General features: G+C 37.9%; 1 protein-coding gene across 9 annotated transcripts in view; it reads right to left on the bottom strand.

Annotated features, from left to right (window-relative positions):
* The window catches only part of sulf2b (sulfatase 2b), a 165,273-nt gene that overhangs the window by 14,350 nt on the left and 123,574 nt on the right, over positions 1-27,349 (bottom strand). For all 9 annotated transcript variants that reach the window (XM_079587986.1, XM_079587992.1, XM_079587990.1 and 6 more), the window contains 11 exons: positions 16,945-17,095; positions 15,624-15,799; positions 13,109-13,237; positions 6,926-6,982; positions 6,688-6,820; positions 3,071-3,296; positions 1,728-1,950; positions 1,543-1,639; positions 1,208-1,302; positions 705-767; positions 449-618 (listed from right to left, as the gene is read on the bottom strand). In XM_079587986.1, the coding sequence (XP_079444112.1) occupies positions 449-618; positions 705-767; positions 1,208-1,302; positions 1,543-1,639; positions 1,728-1,950; positions 3,071-3,296; positions 6,688-6,820; positions 6,926-6,982; positions 13,109-13,237; positions 15,624-15,799; positions 16,945-17,095 (1,520 nt within the window). The remainder of the gene's footprint in view (positions 1-448; positions 619-704; positions 768-1,207; positions 1,303-1,542; positions 1,640-1,727; positions 1,951-3,070; positions 3,297-6,687; positions 6,821-6,925; positions 6,983-13,108; positions 13,238-15,623; positions 15,800-16,944; positions 17,096-27,349) is intronic.

Genomic DNA, 27,349 nt, shown 5'->3' with positions numbered 1-27,349 from the left:
TGTGTGTGTGTGTGTGTGTGTGTGTGTGCGTGTGTGTGTGTGTGTGTGCGTGTGTGTGTGTGTGTCTTACGTGTCCAGAAGGGAGCGCTCTGCCAGTGCTGGTTGTCGTGTGTGTGTGTGTGTGTGTGTGTGTGTGTGTGTGTGTGTGCGTGTGTGTGTGTGTGTGTGTGTGTGTGTGTCTTACGTGTCCAGAAGGGAGCGCTCTGCCAGTGCTGGTTGTCGTGTGTGTGTGTGTGTGTGTGTGTGTGCATGTGTGTGTGTGTGTGTGTGTGTGTGTGTGTCTTACGTGTCCAGAAGGGAGCGGTCTGCCAGTGCTGGTTGTCGTGTGTGTGTGTGAGAAGTGTGTGTGTGCGTGTGTGTGTCTTACGTGTCCAGAAGGGAGCGGTCTGCCAGTGCTGGTTGTCGTGTGTGTGTGTGAAGTGTGTGTGTGTGTGTGTGTGTGTCTTACGTGTCCAGAAGGGAGCGGTCTGCCAGTGCTGGTTGTCGTGTGTGAAGCAGGTAAGGCCAGGCATGCTGCAGGTGTCATTGTTACGCAGGCGCTTCAGTAACTTCCTCAGCTTCTTCCTGCGCTTTTGCTCCAGTAATAACCAGGCCTTCTTATCCTTGTCCTTTCCTTTCCTACAGAGGACGAGAGAACAATCAAACCCATACTCAACTCATATGCAGTCACACACACTGTACATACAGTAGACAAAGAAACCCACCTGAACGGATGGACGCCTCCTGCTTTGTATTTCCTCAGTTTACTCTTGTACTTTGATTTGTAACTTAAAGAGAAGAAAAATATAACAATTTATTACGCATATTTTAATACAATTGTATCAAACATAAATTATATATATTTTGTTACATATCAACTATATTTTTATTATTAATGTTAAAATATTAAAAATGAGTTATTTATATTTATTTTATTACATATTTTATTTATTGTATATTGAATACATGCATGTTTAAAAAAACATATATAAACAAAAATATGAATTTTGTATAATGAAAGTATATGTTGTATTAAATACTTTAATTATACATGCAAGTATTAAACATTATTAATAATACATGATTTAATAATTAAATAAATCTGTATGTAATTTATTTTAATGTAATTAATACTTATTAAAAAATATCAATGAATCTGAGTAAACAGTAGGCATAAAAAAAACGGTCCATCAGTGATGCAGAGATGATTGACAGATGTCACTCTCACTAGTATTTGTTGCAGTCACACGCGTCAGGTCGTGCTTTTTTCAGGTGACCTCTGACCTCACGCAGGTTTTTAATCTTGGTCTGGAGTGTTTCGATCTGGGAAAGAGATGACAGTGTACTTATATTAACGTTGTAAGACTGGAAATATGATACATGAGTAACTTTTATGAACTTTTTTTGATGCGTTTTTGTCTCTTTTTTTTTTACATCCAAATGTAAATTGTTTGAGCTTGCGGCTGGTCATCATCCTTCATATTTATCCTATGGAAAAGAGCAACGTGAACGTTCTGCTAAACGTCTCCTTTTGGCACCACATGTTGACAGCGTGTGTCTTACTTCATGGTCGATGTGGAGCTTGTGGTCCTTCCATGCTTGCAGCGATTTGTACAGACCACCGTCACATTTCACTGTATCGTTGGCCAAAATGGAACATCTGAAACACACACACACACACACACACATGTTCTCAGTACACTGCAGTCCCTCTGTTCTCGGTCACGTGTCTCTCGTGAAGCACACACCTGTGAGTGACTTTAATGGAGGAGGGCACAGTCAGGCTGTTGCTGGTCTGGCTGACCGCAGTGGGACCCATCCCGCTGAACTCGTCCTCATCCGCTGTGTTCTGCTGGAGGCTGCGGTTCCGGTGTTCATGATCCAGGTCCACTGCGTACAGGTCTCCTCCCATCTCCATGGAAACAGCACGGGCAAAGCGGTTCCTGGAGTAGCTCTTCAGTGACTTCAGTTCTGTCAATCAAACACAGGGCTTCACATTATCACTTGTCAATGACAAAAACAGGGCCAAAAATATAATAATAATAATAAGTATATATATATATATAATATATAATTATATATGTATCTTTTTTTTTTGTATACATTGATGTAGACACATTGATATCAATATCTATTAACGTATATTAACAAATAAAGGAAAATACTTTACAAATTGAAATGGTGTTTTGGTGTACTAAATTGAAAAAGTGATTCTGATAATAACATTAACATTATTATTATTATTATTATATAATATTCAAGAAAAGTAAATTTTCTTGTTATTTCCTGAAAATATATTTTAAATTATAATTAAATGTCACTATATTATTGTTCTTACTGTATTTTTTATCAATTTAATGCTGCCTCGGTGAGCAGAAGAGTAGCGTGCAAACATAATTATTATCTAATATACATTATGAAACATTGAACATGATTTATTTAATATTATTCTAATTATATATATCTATATACCTATATCTATATATAGATTATTTTTTAATTATTAGATTATTATATAAAAAAACATAATTAATTGTTATTATTATACATTTTTTAAATAACAATTAATAAATTATTCTAAGAATTTTAATATAATAATTATATATATAATTTTTTTATATAATATTAAATTTATATATTATAACTACTCCTAATCCTAATAATAATTTTAACAGTAATTAAAATTTTACTATACTAAATAAATCTTTCTGATAGATTTGACAAATATAGAACAATTATGAAGAGATGATTGACAGATGTCAGTCACTAGTATTTGTTGCAAGCCAGGAGCAAATTTCCTTAAATTTAGTGAAATTTTTGTAAACAAAGTAGAGTAATCCTGATAATAATAATTATACTAATCAGAAGAACAATTAAAAATATATCTATATCTATATATATATATATATATGGCCTAATATACAACATAATATTGCAGTAAAGTTTTTGTTTGTGTGTGTTTTACCTCCACTGGAGGGCAGCAGAGGCACACAGAATAATTGACTGAACGCATCCCGATTCCGAATGATTTTTGTGGAGGACTTGTTGCTGTGTGCGCCTGTAGCTGTGCGGTATATGTAGTCGTACTCACTCTTTTTGGAGAAGAGTTTATTCTTGGAGAAGGTGCTGTAGCCTCTGGGTTCACAGTCGCAGGCTTGAGGCTCAGAGTTCACGCTGACATCAGCGCTCATGCTCTGAAGATAAAGCTGGGATTTGATGCTGGATACAGACGGCTTCCGCACTGCAGACAGACTGGCCATGCCTTTGCATTTAGACAACCTCAGCTTCCCTGTGGCGTCTTCAACACACTGCCACTTCTGCAGAGAGAGAGAGAGAGAGAGAGGGGGGGGGGGGGGGGAGAGAGAGAGAGAGGGGGGGGGGAGAGAGAGAGAGAGAGAGAGAGAGAGAGAGAGAGAGAGAGAGAGAGAGAGAGAGGGACATGTTCATGCGTTCTTACTCTGAAAGATGAGGCATACACTAACAGAACAATAACAGAAAGTGCTATAGCTTTTTAGGCATGGTAATACCATGTATACCTTTTTTGTTTTTATTGCAACGATACCTTGATAACATTGTTTTTTGTTGTTGTTGATTGAAGTGGAAATGCCAGGGTACATTAAAGTAATCCCATCTATTAATTTACCATATCATATTTTTTATATAACAAGCCAGCTCTTGATATGACTCAAGGGAAATTATCTTAATCTTGTTCTTATAAAATAATCTTAGCTCATTCCTCTGTATTTGACAGTGTCTGCTCATGAAGACAACTTGTTTGACACCATCAAAACCGATTAACTTTTCACCTTGACGTGTGTGTGTGTGTGTGTGTGTTTATACACCGGAAGTAAAAAGTGTAAATGAACCCCCTGCCTAGTGTTTGAAATCTTACTCCGCTGAAATGATCACAAATCCGCCTGGTTAAAAGCTTCGTTAAAGAGGAGCACAAGTTACACCGCGCTCTGAGCGGCACACTGCGGTTAAAGTCCCCATGAAACCAAAAGTGACTATTCTTTTATTATGGAATATAGCAGTATTTATTATAAATTATTTATCCGTGCACATCATTATTATTATTTTTAATTTGCATGCCCTCTTCTTTAATGATGTCACTGGTGCGAGGGCGGGCGGGGCAACCTGTCACTCACATGAGATCGACCAATAGCAAACCACAACCATCCAATCAGCTTCCCATGGACAAAATCAAGTCCCGCCCTACAATTTTTAATGTTCCAGAAAACATTTCAGTTGATTATACATAACAATAGGGAAGAAATGAGTATTGAAACTTCTGTTTCATTTACCAGTCTTTTAAGTCCCTTAAAAGACTGGTAAATGAAAGAATGTGGGTTTGAACTTATAAAGGCCAATCCAGCAAACTGTCCCAGGTGTTACTGTATCTGTGCTGGGAATTGTGCCGTGCAAATTAGATGAGTTTTATCCTTTATCTGATTCACGTAAATCAGGAGCTAAAACAATGCAGAAGGCACGTGCACGTAAACAACACTGTCGGCAGGAGCAATTTCCCCTTTTTCTTGTTTTGAAAATTCACATTTTTCTTGCTTTGAAAGACTGTGAAGGTGCGTAAAGACAAACTTCTTGATCAAAACTGAAAAGAAGATGTAGGAATAATGCCTGCCTGACATGAAAAAGAAAGAAAGAGCTAGAGAAAAGAGCGGATGGAGAGGATAGATAATGCAGGAATGGGCTGCGGGTCCCTGGAGGACTGCAGTGGGCCAGTCTTGTTAGAGGGAAAGTGAGAGCATGAAATTTCAGGTGTCTGATCTGACAGCCCAGACATCTCTCTGTTCTCACTTCTGTCTCAACAGACGGCTCACACACACACACACGCACACACGTGTGAGGGTCTATAGTGACAGAATATGCCAAAAACCATTACCATGCAAGTATTACCAGGTGTCATGTAATGGTAATATTATGGTTTTATAGTATTAAAGTTTTTTTTATGAAACACTGCATCCCCCTGCAAAAGTGTGTATTTTAATAATGAAAAAAATACTATATTTTGAATAATAATAATAATTCATTGTTTTCTCTGCAGTCAAAGCGCTTTACATAGAAGGGGGGGTGGGGGGGGGGGGATCTCCCCAACCACCACCAATGTGCAGCCTCACCTGGATGATGCGACGGCAGCCATATTGCGCCAGAACGCCCACCACACACCAGCTTACTGGTGGAGAGGAGACAGTGGTGAGGCCAATATATATGAGGATGATTAGGAGGCCATGATGGACAGTGGCCACTGGGCAAATTCGGCCAGGATGCCGGGGTTACACCCCTACTCTTTCGAAAGACATCCTGGGATTTTTTGTGACCACAGAGAGTCAGGACCTCGGTTTAACGTCTCATCCGAAGGACGGCGCTCTTTGACAGTATAGTGTCCCCGTACACAGGGGCGTTAGGACCCACACAGACCACAGGGTGAGCGCCCCCTGCTGGCCTCACAAACACCTCTACCAGCAGCAACCTGGTTTTCCCAGAAGGTCTCCCATCCAGGTACTAACCAGGCTCAGCCCCACTTAGCTTCAGTGGGAAACCAGTCTTGGGCTACAGTGTGATATGGCTGCTGGCTATTAATAATAATTAATAAATATTTAACAATTTTATATAACAGATAGATATATTTCTGGGTGGCGGGAAGTTGTGTGATTCACAGACGTGCTTGGTGATGCCCATTAACTGGTGAAGGCATAGCTCATGAATATGTATTAGATTATGCACAAACGATTGAACATGAGATTTTAGTGTTTTAAAGAGTCTTTGTGACATATTGAGGTCAGCAATAGAGTTTTTGCTCATTTTCAAAGAGAGCTGCCACTCATATGCAGAGTACGCAGTTTGCGTAGGGCACCATGCATTTTGAGCCATATCAAAGATATTAGTAGGGTTATCATGATTCCTCGATCATAAAAAAAAAAAAAAATGTTCGATTTAAAAGAAAATCCTCGATTGCAATTAACCTGTGTCGAGTAATAATACTCAATGTTTGTTATAATAAGTGATTTACATAAGATGATTGTTTATATAATCTATATTACATTATGTGTTGTTCAATAAAACCATAAAACGACTTGCTTTTGATACTTTCTTTGAACCATTTATTATTGTCTCATTGCTATTATATATGTATTCAAGTAATTTTACTGGTTATTGTTCACTTAAGTCTATTTTTATTACCACAAAACTATGTTTCCGATTACTTGATTAATTGTCAAAATAATCGACTTGTTACTCGATTAGCAAAATAATCGTTCGCTTCGATTTCATACGAATAATTTTAGTTCGGATTTTATGCTGTAGAGTTACAAATGTAAATAATTACAATGTATTTTCTTACAACAATACAATTCTGGTTAGGGCACCCATTTGGCCAAGACAAAATTGTTTGCAAGACAAAGTTAAAAGGCAAAAATCATCTACAGAAACAATTTTTACTAGCGCTTTGAGTTGCTACTGTCGATATTTCGTCCGATAACATTCCTGCATCTGCTGCTGTCGGTCACAGGATTTTGAAGGTCAATGAACACATGTATCAACAAATGAACGTTGAGCATGAAAGACTCGTAGTTTTGTGGGGTAGTGGGTTGTAATCCTGCCTATATATATATATATTATATTAATTGTGCGAGATTGCCAGGAAATATAAAAAGGAAAGACAAAGCTTCTCCTGTGTGTATGTTGCTGTACCTGACCGATCTGTTCACATGGCGTCTGGTACTCGGCGCGCTGGCACAGGTCTTTAACACGCTGGTATTTGGGCAGGTAGTTCTCCTCCTGGGCCATATCTTTCTCGTCATTCAGTATTTTAGGTAGCAGTTTCCTGACACCAGAGAAAAGAAAACCCTGAATAAACATTTGTTGACCTTTCACACCAAGAGCCCAGAGCTTCTCGAGCTGTTTTCAGACTTCATTTGTGCCGACTCACCCCCTCTCCACCAGGAACGAGTCCCTCCACACTTTTCCCTTCTTGTTGAGCTGGAACCTGCAATTGGAAAAGACAGGTGAATATTGATTTACCGGCTTTGTTACTGATCATCTGGAACAGCAAATTGGCCAGAAAGTGGCCTTCTCTCAGCGTTTTCGAATGATGACTAAACACGACAAATTGAGCCCGAGATTGAAAAAGAATGAACTTTTTTTTTTACTAACAGCTTAAACAGAAATCCAGCCTGTGATTTAAAGTGTTTTTCTCCCCTCCACTGTCCCTGATGAGAAACAGAAGGATGTATGGAGGTGCTCTGTGCACCTCCTGACCTTCTCTGCAGATATGAGCTATTGATCTGTGCTCTCACACACACTCTCTGATCTCCGCAGGAGTTTTGGACAGATTTAAGAGTGCTCTGGCTGGCCTTTTCTCCTATTCAGACTCCTCTTGTTAGTGGTACCAAGGCAGCATTATTACACAAACCCCAAACCTAAAGTTATGCATACTTTGTCCCATGCCATTTGCACAACAGACGAATTATACTTTAAAATCACGGGGATTATTGAAGAAAGTTTCGCCATTGGGTCAATGATGTATTAGTGTCCACAATAAAAGAAAGTTTTGAAACTCATGTGCCAAGTTCTTAAAAATGTATTCTTTGCATTCATGGAGATTTTCCATGAAGTGAAAGATTTTCACTTGGTTTTTAAAACTACCATAATTATTATTTTTTTCAGGTACTGAAGGTCTATTTAGCCATTCAAGTAAGAAAGTGAATCAAATGTAAAAATTCAACGCTTCATAGTTTCGACTGTATGAATTAAATATGCATTGATTCTTATTAAAGCTACCAAAGTTCTTCAGCCAAGAGCAGGGAGTGATTTTCTGCATGTATATTAGGCCGCTGTCACTTTAAGAGTTAATGCATGGATCTGATATACTGACAGGTATATCAGCTAACAAAAGTACGTCCTAAGAACATTTAGCTAACATTCCCATTAAGTTATGAAAATGTTATTTCTGAATGTTCTCTGAACGTTAAAAACGTCAAAAAACTATTCCTTGGATTACAGCGAATATTAAGGGAACAGATAACCCTGAAGAAACATTTTATTAGCACTACTGGAATAATGTTTATCAGGGGTGTGCATTGGCACTGCCCTCACAATTCGATTCGATTACGATTCACCAGGTAATGATTCGATTCAATTCGATTCTACGATGCATCAAAATTCTACTGCACACAAGGCAAATTTTTTATCAATCATGAGGCAATACAAGCAGTCATATATTGAACAACAGATTTTATTGGCTGCTATGTGTGTATTATCACTCTCCTGTATCTTTGACATAAATGTCATTAAACAAAATAAAATGTAATGGTACAGGGTATTGGATATGGCATTTTCAAACCTGAAAAAGAAAACATAAATCACTGCTTTCAGTGCTTTGAATGAGAAATGTTTCTCTTCTCTCTACTTTTGAACTATTTGAAATTAAAGAGCAATAATAACAGGCTAATTTTTTTTTTTGTCGTATTGCCAACGTGCTTGATTTTAGTGTGGCAGGTTTCACACACCGCGTAAGTCCTGTCTAGTTTCCCATTAACTTCGTAGAATTCGAAATGTGCCCAGATGTCCGCTTTCCAAGCTTTGGGTGCGTTTTTAATTACCCGTCTATCGCGGTCATCTCGCTCCGCCTCGGCCATCTTGATTGTTGTTGTTGTTATGCCACCGGAAGTAATTGAAACTTCACAAGAAAAAACTTCTTTATTGTCCAACTCAAGGCCAGAAAGTAAACAGTGACATAATCGATTTTCTTTGCCGCATCGATGCTGAATCGTGCATGCCCCGCATTGCGATGCATCGCCGAATCGATTATTGTTGACACCACTAAAGTTTATTCATAACTTTTAGAGAACCTTGCCAAGAACCTTTCCTGTTAGTTGAGGAGCAGCGCTCGAGTAAAACTGTTTGAAAGTTTAAACTGGCAAGACTTTTGTGATGATAAAGAAAATCAATGTCACATTAGCATAACCACGATAGAGATGGTAATCAGAAACAATGATAATTAAAACATCCATTGAACTGCAACTGATAGGATGTGCACTGTAGCACGATACTAACAATCTCTCAGTAAAGGCAGATTGTGGAGACGTTTTACTCATATTGCTCAACACTATTTTTAAACATATTTAGGACCAGAAAATCTTGTTTCCTTTGATTACTAGAAAGCACCCAGAGACCCTAACAACTGTTTAGAGATGCTTTAAAAACCAGCTAGAACATGTGAAAGCGGATGAAATGTAAAGATCTAATTGTTTAATCAGTGTCTGAGGTGATTGAGAGATGTAGGCCTCCAGCTCCCTGCCAGTCATTTTTCCTGAAAGACCCTCTTCCCTCCGGATTTCTTATTTCCTGCCCCCCCCCCCCCCCCCACCTCCTGCTGAGATATGCATCTCTTCCTCTCATCTAAAATAAAAGAGGTACGCAGGCTAGCGGAAGAGTGCAGAGATGAGATTTCAGCAGGTGTCATGGTGATGAGGGGTTCTGTGCCAGTAGGACGCCTGGCAGACTGCCATCTGCTGCCACTCAATGACAATGAAGTGAGGCGAGGTGCTGTTCCTGCAGCTCTGACAGACTCAGGATTAGGCTAAATGCAATGTGTCATTGTCCTCAGGAAGCTCAGCATTACAAATAGGATCAAGTAATATAGCGAAGTAGTGCTGTTGATTCTGAAGGCTACTAAAAAAGAAAACACTGGCTGTGAATACCACGGTTCTTAATAACTATATCTGGCCTTACTCCCCACAGTTCATCAGTTCAAGTTTTAATATACATGTATTCACTTCAAAATCAGTGTTGAGGAAAGTTACTTTTAAAAGTAATGCGTTAATTGCATTAGTTACTACAAATGTTATGTTTAACTAAGTCATTTTTGCTTATTCGTGTGGTTAACTTGGATCATCAAAGGTCAGCAGCAAAGACATTGGATAATAAGATTTAATACATAAAGGGCCCTATTTAAACGATCTGAAACGCAAGTATCAAACGCGAAACGCAAGTAACTTTGTGGGCGGATCTCGCAAATCTAAAATGGGTTGGTCTGAATTAGCTACATTACTCATAGGTGTGGTTTGGGCGTAACGTGCAATAAACCAATCAGAGCGTCATCTCACATTCCCTTTAAGAGCAGACGCGCTTGTTCCATGGCGGATTGCTATTATAACGGCGGGTTTGCCAGGCGCACGCAACTACATGATGGTAAAGGTGATTTCGCAGTCTTCAGAATTTTGTTTCCTGGTTCTTGACAGAAAACCCACTTTGTCAGATGTCCTTATATACCGATGAGTCTTGCCACTATTGATCAAACAGGTTTGATCCGTCATTACTACAATTAGCCTGAATAATTTGGGTAAATTTGAAAGCTAGATTTATGCCTATTTTTTCACATCTTAATGGACACAACAATGATATCCCTCGTCTGGTAATATTTTTGTATGGTTTGCAAAAATATAAACTGCTGCGTCTGTGTAGATGAGAGAAGCAAAGTGTATGCGCGTTGTGCACACGCTACATTATGGCCAAGCATACGCCCTTAAAATAGCATCTAAATAATGCGCCACTGACTTTAGACTAGGTTTTTCCTGGTCTGTGGCGGAATTGTTTTCTTAACATGCAAAATAGCACCAGGGAACGTTTGCGGCGGAACACGCCTCCTCTTTTCGCCTCCTCTTTTTTCTGACTCTGGAGCAATATCCTTTCTGATCCTTTTTGATTTAAGAGCCGCCTTTGATATTGTTGATCATTGTCTATTACTCATCCGCCTTGAAAAAGATTTTGGTGTGTCGGGGATAGCTTTGAAGTGGTTTAAATCCTATTTTACTGACCGTTCTCAGTTCGTTTCTATGAGTGGTTACAGGTTTGAGATTAGCTCTGTTTTCACTGGTGTTCCCCAGGGCTCAGTCTTGGGCCCTTTACTCTTTAATATTTATCTGTCACCACTTCGTCATTTGTTGATATACAGTACAATCAAAATCTGGTGGACACCCTGATGTTGGTTTTCTCTCTGGTTGTATTTCTGAGATAAAAACATGGATGAGTAATAATTGTTGAGCTGAATCTCAGGAATGAGTCACAAAGAAATACATTTCCCAGAGTGCACCAGCAGCAGCAAACCAGCTGCTTGTCATTGTCACTGATTTGGCGCACCTGTTAAGGCATTGAGTTCCTCAGTCATTCAGACAAACACACTTCAGAGAGAAGACACTCTAAGTTCACTCGTAGGTTCAGTCCAAAGACGCCAATGGTTGGTTGTAATGTTTATTTATTTTCATGGTGTTTGAAATAATGGTTTTCCATTTAAAAGGCTTAAGTAGTTAATTCATCATTAATTCATTTTAAAATGTTGAAATTTATAGGTTGCTATTGTAACTGTCTGCTATTGTAACTATGTGTACTATTGCAACTGTGTTCTCTGTCTTTAAAGGTTTACAACCTAATTCACTGAACAGATAAATCAGCTGACAAAGAACCAGAAAAAATAAAAGTGATTTGAGTTGGAAATTTGAGTTGTCCTTGTGTCCTTTGGACGTTGAACAAGAGGAGGAACTTGACAATAATTTCTTATGTCTCATGCTCATTGGTTCCCTTCATCAAACTTCCAAAGCTGGTACACTGTCTTTGACTATTGATGGCTCTGTTTTGAAGAGAGGAAACTTGGAGTTATATATATGATGCTAGACTTTTATTTTATTATTTTGTATATAGTACAGTTAAAACATCATTTTTCACCTCAGAAATATAGCAAGATTGTGTCCTATGCTAAATTTATCTGTAGCTGAAAAGGTGAAAACTCATTTGTTGTCTCTCGGATAGATAACTGTAATGCCCTTTAGCTGGAGTTTCGAAATCCACACTTAAAGGAACACTCTGACTTTTTGGGACTTTAGCCTATTCAACGTATCCCCCAGAGTTAGATAAGTCCATACATACCTTTTTCATCTCCGTGCGTGCTATAAGTCTGTTTGACGCACCCAACGCTAGCCTAGCTTAGCACAAAGACTGGATGTAAATGGTTGCAGCTAGCATACTAATCCAAATAAGTGACAAAATAACGCAAACATTTTCCTATTTACATGTTGTGATTTGTATAGTCACAGAGTGTACAAAAAACAAAGTCACATGAAACACAGACATATTTTAACCGTATAAATACTGGGAACTATATTCCCTGAATATAGGGCGGAGTGATAACCGCAGCGCACCTGAGACGCGCTCTGAACGAACTCTCTGCTCCTCACCAAGGCGCGTCTCAGGTGCTGCGGTTATCACTCCGCCCAAGTAGCAGTGCTTCGCCTTCAGAGAATATAGTTCCCAGTATTTATACGGTTAAAATATGTCTGTGTCTCATTTGACTTTGTTTTTTGTACACTCTGTGACTATACAAATCCCAACATGTAAATAGGAAAATGTTTGCGTTATTTTGTCACTTATTTGGATTAGTATGCTAGCTGCAACCATTTACATCCAGTCTTTGTGCTAAGCTAGGCTAGCGGTGGGTGCGTCAAACAGACTCATAGCACACACGGAGATGAAAAAGGTATGTATGGATTTATCTAACTCTGGGGGATAAGTTGAATAGGCTAGAGTCCCAAAATGTCGGAGTTTTCCTTTAACAAACTGCAATATGCCCAAAGCATGGCCGCCAGGTTCTTGACTGGGTCCAGGATATGCAATCACATTACTCCAGTTTTGGAGTCCTTACACTGGCTCCCGGTCAGGTTTCATGTTGATTTTAAAATTATAATGCTGACATATAAAGCATTGCATGGCTTTGCTTCACATAATTGATCTAAATTGTTAAATTCCTATATCCCAAATCGCAGATTGAGCTCTTCACAATCCAAATAAATAAATAAAATGTATTATTATTATTAGTTACTGGAAAAAAAGTACAAAACCCCCAACACTGTTGTACCAACTGATCTGACTTTTCTATTCTGCTAATGTAACCAAAGACACAATAACATTGACCAATAAACTCATACAGTACTTCCACTTTCCACAATTCAGTCAGGTGAAAAAAATGAAGTACCGCTCTATATTATTGCCCACTCAGTGTAGGAAATACTCAACTTTTTTTTATTTTTTTTTAATGACACACTTCAGGAGACAATCTCACCTGTTCATGACACGGTCTGTGTCCAGGAGCTTGAGGACGGACTTGCCATCCATGTCTGGTGGAACATCCATCCCTGCAATATCCAGGATGGTGGGGGCCAAGTCTATGTTCAACACGATGTGTGGGTTGCTATGGAAACAGAAGAGGGGGTCGCCATTTGACATAATGGTCAGAAACCAGCACATGAACACTGACTGATAATAAGATAAGGACAGTGAGAGAAATAGAGAGATCCAGGGCTTGGAATTCAGCCACTACTACTGAATACTCTATTGAATACAGTATACACTACATTCTCTTTACTATTTTTAATAGCAGTATGTGAAACAGTATGCATTATACAACAATATACTGTACTTTTTGTTTGAAATTTCATCATCCACTGAGGTGGTATATAATGACAAGTTGGTCAATTTACCCCACTATACATTGATGTTCACTTATTCCCTATGTCGTTTTGCAGTGTTATTCAGACTGAACATATACGGCTCATAGGATTTGGGATGTCACATAAGATGGTTGAATACCCACTGAAGTATTGGGAAATCAGATGTGATGGCAGCCTGCAGGACACACACTTATTTTGACTAAACATTTTGACTCCAAGCGAGACCCCTCATTGACCAAGACAATATTCAAAGGCACTAATATATATTTTCAGGTACTTCTGCTGTGGTGCTACTTTTTATTTACAGAAACTAGAAGTGTCAATATGTTAAAATAATTGTAGAAAATAATTATAAAAAATTATATTAAAATAAAATTTAAATTCAGCAATTCAGAAGATTCAAGAACTGAATGTTATTCAGGGTTCATTATTGAATCTAAATGGCTTTTCCACTTTGTGATTAAGGTTTTTAAAATAATTTTTTATCTAAAAAATATTTTATTTCTACTGGATAAAATATTTTAGATCTTGAGTAAAAACTAGAGTAATGTACATTCTTTATAGAAATGTTCTTGGCTTATTAGGATTGTATTAATATCCATGACTTTTCCAGGTCTATACTATATCACACTTTTAAAATTCCCTGAAATATCCAGGTTTTTTAAGGATTTTGGTTATTAAATAAAAATTACAGTTGAGGGAACTAATGTAAATATCACATCATCTTACATCTTGATTTTTCACTGTTTTAGTTTATTTTAAAGCTAGTTTTGTCTTATTTTAAATACCGGTAACTGAAAACCATCTTCCCTGTTTGGAAACTAACAGAGCTCGCCTCTTTGCCTGATATATTAAACATTTTCACTTTCTGACACAGAAATAAACATCAAACCCAATGTGATTTAGACCTACTGAGGCTTTTAATTTTGATCAAAAAAATCATTAAAATCTGATTTAATTTGATCATTTCAAATCCTGTGAACTCAATGGAATGAAACTCAGTGGCGATTAATCCAATCATATCCGCTCAAAGTTTTCAAAAAGTAAATCAGCCTCATCTGGCTCTAATTTTATTGCCTAAAGGCTCATCTGATGTTGAACTGAGCCCAGCTGTGCCTCTCTCACCCGGAGCCTCTTGCCAAACACTTTATCCTCTTTTCTGTCTTTCTTTCACAGTGAAAAAGTCTTGTGGTCTTCACATGAGTGGACTTTACTGCTGCTAATCAGCTTTTCTGAGAAGCAGAGAAGCCAGATCCCACAGCAGTGGTAAACAAGAATACCATATTAAACACTGGCGAGAGAAAGAGCGAGAGAGTTTTCTACATTTAAAAAGAGGTCTGGTCCGGTGCTCCCTTGAGGATGCGGGTTCAAATATGGCCTGCAACAAGTGCTGATCTCATTCCCCCTCTCTATATGTGGCAGGGCATTGGAAAGTCATTAAAAGCCCATAAATCAAGAAGCACACTTCAGACCTCATTAAAAAGTAACATTAGCCTCTGTACAAAAACATTAAACAAAGAGCAATTGCTATAGACATAAATCATATTCTAAATGATATGCTACCTAATTATTTGCAGAAAAAGTAAAAATATATACTTTTGGGAAATAATCGTTATATTTTAAGAGCTTTTCTACAATGCAGTGCAATGAAAATAAGCCAACCGTGTGAAAAGACCAAGCAAATGTCTCTGCAGAGCTTTCATCAAATCAGTCAGGACACTAGAAAAGCGTTATGCTGTCTAATATATATATATATATTTGACATATTTTTTTGTGAGCAATGTATTTAGCATGTCTCTTGGATGTCATGCGCGTTTCTGGGTCAACATATTTTTTTAAATCCTGGAACAACACTCTTGTCCGAAAAAGTAGTCCTAACCCTATTCCTACCCTTAAACCTAACCCTACACTAACTTATCCCTAAAATCATAGGGGATTGATAGGGGAATAACACTGATGTAGAAGCATCTAACCCTGGATGTAAGCCTAAACTTGACATAAACTGTAAACTTGTCCCTAAACATCTGATTGGTTGATTGGAATGTTGTTCCAACAAAGATGTGGATCCAGGAACACGTCACACTTGGTGAAATCAGGTTTCTTCAGATACACAACTCAAACACTTACATGCCTCCTTGCTCCACATTTGGGCCGCGGATGTAAAAGGGAACTCTTATGTCAAACTCGTAGGGCATGGACTTCCCCTTGACCAGTCCGAACTGACCGATGTGGTATCCGTGGTCAGCCGTGTAGATCACATACGTGTTGTCCAGCTCCCCAGTGTCCACCAACATGTTATATATCTATATTGAAACAGAAGAAACATGACAATGGTAGAATAAATTATAGATATTTGTTGGGGTTGCGCTTGTAATTTGTAATTGAGATTTTTCCTGTGAAAACTGTACATTTACAAAACCCTTTTTTTTTGTAAATATTGTTTTGTGAAGTGCACCATTCTAATTATGTGTTCTTATTGTTAACTACAACTAAAATTTTTTTTTTCATTTAATTGAAATAAAGCTTAAATAAATTAAAGCCACTTTTAAAAAAACACAATAAAAATACAAAACATAAAAATACTAAAATTTGAAGTAAAATTAACACTAAATCTAAACTTAAAATATAAAAATAATAGTTAACTCAAACCATTAATAAATAGCAATAATAGTATATAAAGAATACTAAAATAATGCTAAAATGTATGTTTTGACCATCTTTTGAAGTACCTTAATGTACTGAAACATCAGATTATAATTATTTTAGAATATTAGAATTATCCAGTACCATGTTATATTCAGAAATACCATAGAAATGCAATCTGATACCATACATGTACAATCGTACTGCCATATTTTTGCCTAAGGAATGAAGTTTGTACAGAAGTGAGTGAAAACTGACAAAATCTCCTGTGGAAATTTGGAGCTGTCCTCAACTGGGAAAATCATTAATGTAGTAAAATACCTATAAAATAAAATTAATAAAACAATATATATTTTCTTTCACATTCTAAAAATGCTCATTTATTTTAGGGGTAAGGATGGTTCATAAATATTATATTATATTTAGGGCCGTGAAGCGATTAATCGTGATTAATCGCATCCAAAATAAAAGTTTGTGTTTACATAATAAATGTGTGTGTACTGTGTATAATTATTTTGTATATATAAATACACACACATACTTGTATATATTTAAGAAATATTTGCATGTATATACTGTATATATATTTATATATAATTTATATTATATATAAATATTTTATATATAAATAGCAAATTTTTCTTAAATATATACATGCACGTGTGTGTATTTATATATACAAAATAATTATACACAGTACACACACATTTATTATGTAAACACAAACTTTTATTTTGGATGCGATTAATCACGATTAATCGCTTCACGGCCCTAATTATATTATTTTATAATCTATATCATGTACCTTCTCCACACTGTCATCCACGGACAGCAGTGTTTGCAGTCTCTTGCGCTGCAGCATGTTGGTGAACTCCATGTGAATGGGCTTCATGGGGCCGGTGTAACGCATAATCCAGTGTTTGTCTGGATTAGGGGCGTAATTATAACTGGGCGTTCTGAAAGGAGAAGAAAAGAGTGGCAGTCAGTGGACCAGCTGGAGCATGACTGAGAGAAATCGAGAGTTTGCAGAGCTTCTCCAGACACTGTTTGTCGACTGCGTTCTGCTGATGTCGGAGGAAAGCACACAGACAGATTTTGACAGCTGGGAATGATGTGTCTGTGCGAAAGTGTGTGTGTGTTTGCATGGTCAGAATTACAAATGACAGCAATCGACTGTACGCTCTCTCTCCCGTCTCCTCGAAAATGACACATTGCAATTTGACAGTCTCATGGTTTCTTAGGCTCTGACTGACAGACTGACACTCTGTAAATGCAATGGTTGTTCAACCATTATTGAGGGACAAAAAGAGCGAGGAGTGTGTGCAGCTCCTCCTCCTCGCTCCTGTGACAGGCGTGAGATCGAGGGCTATTAGAAACAAACAGCACTTACACTCGAAGCCTTTACGGTTGTGATTAAAAGCCCCCAGCTCTATTGTTTAACAGCCTTTACTTAAAGCCCTTCTACAGACAAATCAATGTGAGCATCATCGCGACGATTTGTTTTCTGCCTGGCCTTGCTTTGTGGGTGTCGTATATTTAAACTGATAACAACTTAGTGACAACAAGGGATGTAACTCTCTCTCTCGTTGGTGTATCTGTCTATTTCTGTGTCCGTACTGGGACCTGAGAGGAATAGATGTGTACTGCTGTTCTTTTGTCACTTGTTTAGCTCTAAATGTGCTTTCTACCTAAACATTTTAAGGTAACAAAACATGACATTTTAATGTATATTTTAGGGATTTAGTAGTGTTAGGGATTTTAATATATCTCAGTGATTTCAATCAATTTACTAAAAATATTCATACACTGTTCACTGGTTCGCTCATTGTCCCTTGTTATCTTGTTATATCGATATATCCTCCATTTTATCACCTCCCAGTTCATTCATTTCACTCACAAACATGATGCTTCATTCAGTGTCGCTCTGGCCCTGTTTACACCTAGCATTAAGATGCGTTTGCGTCGATCCGAGCACAAGTTGAAGATGCTAAATACGAGTGTATATAGGGTATAAAAGTTTTGAGCTTGACCACTTTTATGAAGTAGTTGAACACGAATTAAAACGGATTGCTTTCCTAGTGTAGACGTTCAAGCGGTCGAATGCAAATGAAAAGCCCAAAAATACCACATACTTTCCTAATTCCTAAGACATGTTGTGAGAAAGTGGTTTATACAGAAGTACATGGGTTATGGTCAAAATCGCAGCTGCTTTCTTTAACTTTTTCATTTGCTTCCTTTCACTCTCGTAATCCACTTACGCTGTTGCAAGAATACAGAAAGATTTTGAGTAAAAATAGCTGTAATCTGATTCACAACGCACTATTTCACTCAATATTTGTGTGTGCTCTGTATTTAGGTTTATTAGACTAATCGAGGAATTAGCTTAGTAACATGCTAACATCAAACTCAAACAGAAAAGTTGATTAAACAGAAAAGTTGATTATAAATATTTGAATACAGAATTGTTCTGAGTAAAAATAGTTCTAATCTGATTAACAACACTATTTTACCCAATATTATTTGTGTGTGCTCTGCATTTCTTTTACGCTTATTAGACTATCAAAGCGGTAGCTTAGCAACATGCTAACGTACACTCAAGTTGAATTGTAAACCGAGTCTCTGGTGTGCGTGACGTTGTGTGGTGTGTGGATGCTACTTGTGTGGTGCGAGTTGCTGCCTATATCGAGTGATCCAAATAAGTCACAAGAGATTTCATCACGGTTACACCACTGCCTCATAAGGCGGCTGCCTATAGACAGTAAACGGCATTTTCGCTCTCTTTCTGGTTTTATCTTCTTTATTGCTCTACATATAATCCTTTTAATCCTCTCCAAACGCTCTTTCTCTCCCTCTCTTGTTCTTTTGCGATCATATTTTCATTATTCCCTCCATCTCAGGAGTGCTGGAGATGAAACAGGTGCAGCGGGCTCACGCGGCGATGAGAACATGGGGATTTTCCCACCGAATAATACACGCTCTCGGACTGTAAGGATTTGGACAATATCTCTCCAGTGGCCTTGTGCCAGTCCGAGGGGCAGCGAGGGGTTAATCACATACAGCACTGTACGAGGGCAAGGAGCAGAGAAGTACAGGACTACGAGAGGCCATTGTGGACGGTGACGGGTGGTTTGCAGAGGACTGAATGGAGAGAATAAGAGCGGTCACTGGAATTCTTCATGGAAAATTAAAAGAGGATGGAGGAATTCTGGGGCATCCCCCCCCCTGAGAGCAGGCGAATTATACATGCGTATGAATGTGTGTGTGGAGCGCAGACATTTTTTATGGCTATGGGGTGAAAAATAAGGCACAATTCATTGCAATGTATGTTCAATCAGACAGGTGGAAATGTAATATAGGTGAATATGAATCATAAAACATGCTTTTACGAAGAGTTGTGTGCAAAAGAGACTGGATAGGAAAAACAGGAGCAAGACTGTTTGTTTTTAATGGAGAAAGTGAGATGACATCAGAAAAATAATAAAAGCACGTTGAATTCCAGACACACGCCGCCTTGAGCAGTCACTTTGAAAGGATGATGGATATTTTATTTGAGTCATAAAGTGGGCAGGTTTGCATCTTTGGTTTTTATCTACTCCAGTGGTGAATGAAACGCCTGTTAAACTATAAAAGCCCCCAAAATCTTATCTCACACACACACACACACACACACACACACACACACACACACACACACACACACACACACACACACACACACACACACACACACACACACACACACACACACACACACACACACACACACACACACACGTTTATTTGAAGAGCTTCCCATCTACTAATGAAAAAATATTCATCTGTTTTTGTTTTCATCAGGGGGGTTTTATCAGGCTGTGTAAGAAAGCGAATATGCACATTTGTGGACATCTGTCCCTTTAATGTCTGATTTCATTCCTGACGCCTCAATATTTTCAGGAAAGATGGTAATATTCATTGACAGTATCTCTTTACTCTATACTCTCTCTCTCTTTTTTTTGGGCGAGAGAAATGGGAGCTCATGGTTGTGTGGTTTTGTGCTTAGAGACACAATGTCCTGAAAGCAAATCGAATCTGAGACAGAGAGAGAGAGAGAGAGAGAGAGAGAGAGAGAGAGAGAGACATTTGACATTTAAAAATCCCTTTATTAATTCAATAACATTTGGGATTTATCTGCATAAATATTTTTAAAACAAACAAATGTTTTTTTTTTTTTTTTTTTTTTTTTTTTTTGGTGTATTCTTTTTTTTTAAAACAATTCCACATATATTTTTCTTCATTAACACATTAGAAAATGTTTAGATTAAAGCTTCCACTCCCATCAGGTTCACACAAAAAATTATTATAACCCCAGAGATGAAAAAACAACTGAACATTGTGCGTAAGGCTATAAAAAGCATACTCTACCGTTAACCTTTTTTTTACAAAACATTTTGTCAATAAAATAGGATCAGTACACCCACTTTCTTCAACTTTGTTTTTTCTAGTACACCAAATTGCCAACTTCACCATTCCATAAAGAAAATTAAGAATAATAACTTTCTCCTTGTTTTCTACTGAGTACTTTGGCCCATAAATAAACAATGAAACATTAAACAACCCCATTAGCTTCAGACTCCAAACCTTCACTAACTGCATCAAGTTTTTCAGGCGATAACATTCCATAAATGTGTGAATCACAGTTTCTGATGTATTACAAAAAGGACAACCCTCCCCAACTAAAGGATCCAGTCGTGCTATGTGTCTGTTTGTGGCTAAAACTCCATATACAATTCTCCATTGCAGATCTCCAACTCTCTTTTCAATGGGTTTTTTGTATAGGGTCCGCCAGCTACCTTTCGGGGAAGAGCCTGACCCCAACACTAAAGTCCATTTGCTTTCTGTTTGGTCTTTAAGGTCTTGATAGTTCATCGTTTTAACACATGCTATATATAAAGTTCTTTTTGATAAATCATTGAACAACCCCATTTCTGGAGTATTCAAAGATAGCAGTTTTCCAGGATCTTCCTCTTGATAATCCTTTTTCATCAAAAACTTAAATTCCGGAAAAGAAAATGGCTCCATATCATCTCCTGGACAGGTCCCTTTGAGAAATTCTTTAGCTGAACAAGGAAGCGCAGCTTCTAGGTCTTCTAGCACTCGTTTGGCGAGACGCACAGACCTGAAACCTACTTTTTGAGCAAGTACTTCAGCTTCAATCCACCCATCTCCTTTTCTTAGATCCCGAAAAATGGATATTCCAGCAAGAATCAAATTTGACCTTATGGTCTCAGAGTTTAGAATCTCAACAGGAAAAAAAGGATTGAAAAAAAGAGATTCATTAAACAGCCATGGACCTGGTTTTGACCACTCTCTTGAAACGGAAAACATTTGCCATAAATCCAAAGTATTGAGGTAAAAAGGGTTAAGTCCACCAAGAGAAGTTCTCTTTAGGGTCATGGTGAAAAGCTGTTTATCTAGACCCATTCGTCCGGCCTTGCGTAAAAGAGCACACGTTAGCTCCATCCATCCATGATGCTGGTGATATAGTAGGCGCTGAGTAGCCTGCAGTCGGAAAGCTGTCACTCTAGCTCGAATATCAATCAGTCCCTGTCCCCCCTCTTGAACAGGAAGATAGAGGACAGCAGCTCTCAGCCAATGCTGACCAGACCAAACAAAATTAACAAGTCTCTTTTGAATATCTTGGATTAACATCACTGGTGGGTCCACGACCATCAATTTATGCCAGAGCATTGAGGCAATGAGATTGTTGGCAATCAGTACTCTCCCCCTATATGATAACTGGGGTAGCAACCATTTCCAGCTAGACAACCTCGCACAGACCTTCTCCACTAAACCCTCCCAATTTTTCTTTTTATATTCCTCTTGACCAAGATATACTCCAAGACATTTCAAACCAAGTGTACCCCACTTAATATTATTAGGAAGTTTTGGCAAAACCATATTGAGGTTCTCAGTAGAACCACACCAGACAGCTTCTGTTTTATCCCAGTTAAGCCTAGCAGATGAAGCTCTTTCATAGATGTCCAAAGCCCCCTTTAAATTCTGTACATCTTCCTGTTGTTGAATAATTACAGTAATATCATCAGCGTATGCAGATAATATAATGGACTCTTTTTTTAAACTGCCATTTATAGTTAAACCTTTTAGTTTACGTCTAAGCATACACAATAGGGGTTCAATCGCCAAACTGTACAGTTGGCCAGACATTGGGCAGCCTTGTCTGATTCCTTTTTGTATTTTAACTGGTACACTTAACCCACCTCCTATTTTTATCATACTCACGGATCCTTTATACAACAATTTTATCCATGATATTAAACTATCGCCAAAACCAAAACACTTTAAAACATGAAACAAATACAAATGATCCACCCGATCAAAAGCTTTTTCTTGGTCTAGAGATATTAGACCAGCACTAACATTGTACATTCTTACATATTCTAAAAGATCTCTCATTAAAAACAAATTATCATAAATACATATTTTAGGAACACAATATGACTGATCTTCATGAACCAAAGAACCTAAAACCGTCTTAAGACGATTTGCAATTGATTTAGACAATATTTTATAATCAGCATTAAGAACAGCAACAGGTCTCCAGTTTTTAAGTAAACACAAATCTCCTTTCTTTGGAAGAAGAGAAAGGACTGCCCTTTGACAACTTTTTGGCAGTTCCTTCCGTTTATAACTTTCTTCAACAACTTTAAAGAAGTCCTGTCCGATTATTCCCCAAAAGGATTTGTAGAATTCTGCGGTAAGTCCATCAAGGCCTGGTACTCGACCAGTCGAGAGTTGTTTTACTGCATCAGTTACTTCTTCAAAGGTAATGTTGGAGTCTAGAAAAAAGTCTTTCATCTTCTTTCAAAATTGGTAAATCTTTAAAAAGTTCACATGTTGTATTCAGATCAATGTCTTCTTTTGCAAATAAATTAGAATAAAAATCAACAGCAGTTCTTCTCATCATTAAAGGATCTGAGGTAGTACTTCCATCAGGTCTTCGTAAACAATGCATAAAATTATTATGAACAACCTTCTTTTCCAAATTAAAAAAATATTTTGTAGGTGCGTCCATATCATTAATGGAAATAAACCGTGCTTTCACAAGTGCTGATTTCACTTTTTCATGTAAAATACTTCTTAATTCATGTTTTTTAGATAACACATTTTCTTGGACTCCCATGTCATTTTTATTAATCAAAGAAACATATAATGCAGAAATATCTTCTTCTAATTTAGACATTTTCCTTTTTAAACTAATCCAAGCTTGTGATGAATATTGTTGGCAGAAAACCTTAATTTGAACTTTTCCCACCTCCCACCATTGAAGGAGATTTTCATAATTACTTTTTTGTTCGGTCCAATGGTTCCAAAAAAGGTTAAATTTATCATGGAAATCAAGATTCTCTAATAACTTATTGCTAAATCTCCAATAAGAACAGTGAGGGGTTGTTTGTGTTACAATCATTTTTAAAGAAATTAAATGATGATCTGAAATGGAGCTTGGGCTTATATTTGTCTCTTCTATTCTACTACACATTGTATTCTTGACATAAAATCTATCTAAACGTGCTGCACTGATCCTATTTTCTGTCACTTTAATCCATGTATATTGTTTAACTGCTTTATTTCTCTCTCTCCAAATATCAATAAGTCCAAATTGTGTGGTAATCTCTTTTAAAGATACTGCTGATAAAAAATGAGGTTCTTCTCCATTTCTATCACAAGTGAAATCTAGAGTACAATTCCAATCTCCTCCTATTACTAAAAAATCTTCATTAATAAAAGAGGAAACTATCTTTAAGTTTAAGAAAAAAAGCTATTCTCTCTCTACCCGTTGTAGGAGCATAAACATTTATTAACCCAAAAACTCTATTTTTTATTTCCACTCTGATGGCAAGTAGGCGTCCTTTCACTACCTCACTTTTAGACAAAATTTTAACTTTGCATCTTGGTGAAAATAATATTGCCACTCCTGCACTAAGGTTGGTGCCATGACTCAAGACATGATCTCCCTCCCACCACATCCCCAAATCAGTTTCATTTTCTTCATTACTATGCGTTTCTTGTAGAAACACAACTTGAGTTCCTTTCAAATTTAAACATTCTTTTAATAGAGGCCATTTACTTCTATCCCTTGCCCCATTTATATTTAAGGATCCTATTTTAAGAACATCCATAAACAGGGGAAAGGAAAAAGAAAAGGATAGAAAAAAATACAGAAAAGGCCAGACCCCCATGTGTACTTATTTAGAGCTAGTTCTAGTAGACCTACGTTTACCCTTCATCTTTCTAATTCTTTGTCTGACTCCTGTCAAATATTTCTTTAGTCTAAAACGTTTTTGCTGCGTCAAAACCTCAACGTTACACTCTTTACGAGCTTTCATTACGGATGCGATAAATTTCTCTAAGTCAGGAAAAAACTCCTCAACATCAACACTCCTCCCTTTGGTTTCATCCAGGAAACTATTTATCTGTTCAACAGAATACAAATCTCCATATCTACTGACGTCTACATCGATGCAAGAATCATCATCTCTAATACTCTCGTCTTCGGACTCTTTTTCCGCTTCATCATTTGAACCAGCGTCTTCCTGCATTCTATCGTCTTTGAAGCTTGACGCACCAGTGACAAAACAGCCAATAGGGCTTGGGCGTCGTGACGTCATACTTGGCGTGGCGGCCATGTTGATGGCCTCGCGAATGTAAACATAACGTTACAGCAAGTGGAACGAGTAGAAGAAGCAGAGTTGGAAGAAAGAAAAAAGATGTTAAAATCCCAAAAAGGATGCGGAATTTACCGTGATACACTAAATAAGGAAGCCAGGGACCGGTATGTGGACAAAACCGGTACTATTAACGGTTTGGATCCATATGAAATTGGAAAAAAAGAGTGGAGCACCGACAACGACTTGCTGCCGCCGGTTTGCATAACCGATATCTTCGGCTACCTAGTTTGTTTTGTGAGCGCCTACACCTCAGAACAGTTCCGAAGCTACAAATCATTGGAGTCGCATGTAACTTACAGTTCACCAATGGGTGGGTTCAGGAGCTGCAGATCATAAAGCCGGCAAAACAGTGGGAACACAGTAACGTTAATCCGGACAAAGGTAAGCTGTGCTTCACCTAACTGCTAATGTTAGTTTAGTAACAACCGTTCACACATGTAGCTGCTACTTTTAACTATGTGTTTCAAAAGTATATACACGTAACGTTATTTGAGCTTTTTTCCCGCTGTCTTCCCGTTTTAGTATTTTCCTGTAAAATATCCCGTATTTTAATAACGTTACAGTTTTGTAGTACAATTTTTTTTTTGTCAGCAGAGGGATAGCAACAGAAAGATGAGTGTTAAAATTTGTACAAAACAAACTAGGTAACGTTAGCCGAAGATATCGGTTATGCAAACCGGCGGCAGCAAGTCGTTGTCGGTGCTCCACTCTTTTTTTCCAATTTCATATAGATCCAAACCGTTAATAGTACCGATTTTGTCCACATACCGGTCCCTGGCTTCCTTATTTAGTGTATCACGGTAAATTCCGCATCCTTTTCGGGATTTTAACATCTTTTTTCTTTCTTCCAACTCTGCTTCTTCTACTCGTTCCACTTGCTGTAACGTTATGTTTACATTCGCGAGGCCATCAACATGGCCGCCACGCCAAGTATGACGTCACGACGCCCAAGCCCTATAGACGACACTTCTTCGTTTCTACCCTCAATAATTCCAGACGTGTTTACACTCACCTCTACTCCATCACCATCTTCCTTTCCTCCTTTTGCATCTCTATCCTCTTTCCGAACACTTGCATCACTCTGATTCACCGGCTTTTCCACCGCAGTCGCTCCACTAGGACTCGCGCCCGTCAAACCCGACGTCCCTGCTTCTTCCTCGGCCCGTTGTTTATGAGGGCAAGACAATCTCTTATGGCCAATATCTCCACACTCAAAACAACGTAAAGTATCCGTACTCGCGTAAACCATATAAGAGCTCTCTCCACATGTCACTCGAAATGAAACATCCAGCGTTTTAGTAGGAGCTGTCAAAAACATAAACGCTTGTCTTCTAAAAGACAACACATGCTTAAGTTCGGTAGATTTACAACCCAAGGGAATCGTCTTTACAGCACTAGCCATCTTTCCGAACCTAGTTAATTCCCGCACGATCGCATCATCTTTGATAAAAGGAGGTACATTGGAAATCGTCACTTTTGTAGCTGGAGCAAAAAGAGGTGTAACGGGTACAAATGTTTCTTTCACCCAAATGCCACTTTCAATAATCCTGATGACTAGTTGTTCGTTTTTTAAAAAGACGACAACTGCCTTGTTCATACGAGATGCAGAAACAATGTTTTCATGGCCTACCTGTTCTCCTGTTGCTAACAGCACCTCCTCAATCGCTGTACCTGCCTCGGGAACGCACCTGAAACCATTCCGAAGCGACAAAGACGACTCTTCCCCCGCAGGGAAAGACGCCATCCCGTTTTACTAAAAAACGCCTCACAAACTTAAACCAATAACCAGTGATCCAGAAAGTGAAAAATATAAAGAAAAAAAAAAAAAAAAAAAAAAAAAAAAGAAAAGAAAAAATTAGTAAATAAATCCCGTGAGAAAAAAAGTTTTAAACATGAGAAAAAAACGTAAAAAACTTCACGCTCTCACACGTGCCTCTCACACACCGCACTCACTCCCAGCATGCAACACCAGAGAGAGAGAGAGAGAGAGAGAGAGAGAGAGAGAGAGAGAGAGAGAGAGAGAGAGAGAGAGAATTTAGTACATTACAGGCTTTTTGTTTGCTCATTTGTGGTGTGTTAACTAGATAATATATCTATGCATGTGCTGCCGGGTGTGTCTATGACATGTAATGTATAGTATACAAGTACAGAAACAGAAACCTTTAAGCTTGTTTTGTATGAAATGTGTCAGTGTGCAATTTATAATGCAATGCAAGTATGTGCGAGTGGAGTTACCATAAGAGAAGCTACGGCACACATTAGCATAAACTCTCTTCTTCTATGGTCAGATTTCTCTTTCTATTCACCTAGTTAAGTTAACTGTTAATATGTTTATAGTGAGCTATGTAAATAATAACATCTGGTTTATTGCCACTGAAATTTAAAAATAACTTTTTGTTCTTGGGGGATTTAGTTTTATTAGCACCACCATAGAAATGCAAACACACACGTTAAATTGGAAGTGTGTATTTTTTTCCCCAT

Source organism: Phoxinus phoxinus (genome assembly GCF_949152265.1).
Source record: "Phoxinus phoxinus genome assembly, chromosome: 18".
In the NCBI taxonomy this organism is placed as follows: domain Eukaryota; kingdom Metazoa; phylum Chordata; class Actinopteri; order Cypriniformes; family Leuciscidae; genus Phoxinus; species Phoxinus phoxinus.
The sequence above is the reverse complement of the archived record's forward strand: the minus strand, read 5'-3'. Positions and strand labels throughout refer to the sequence as shown.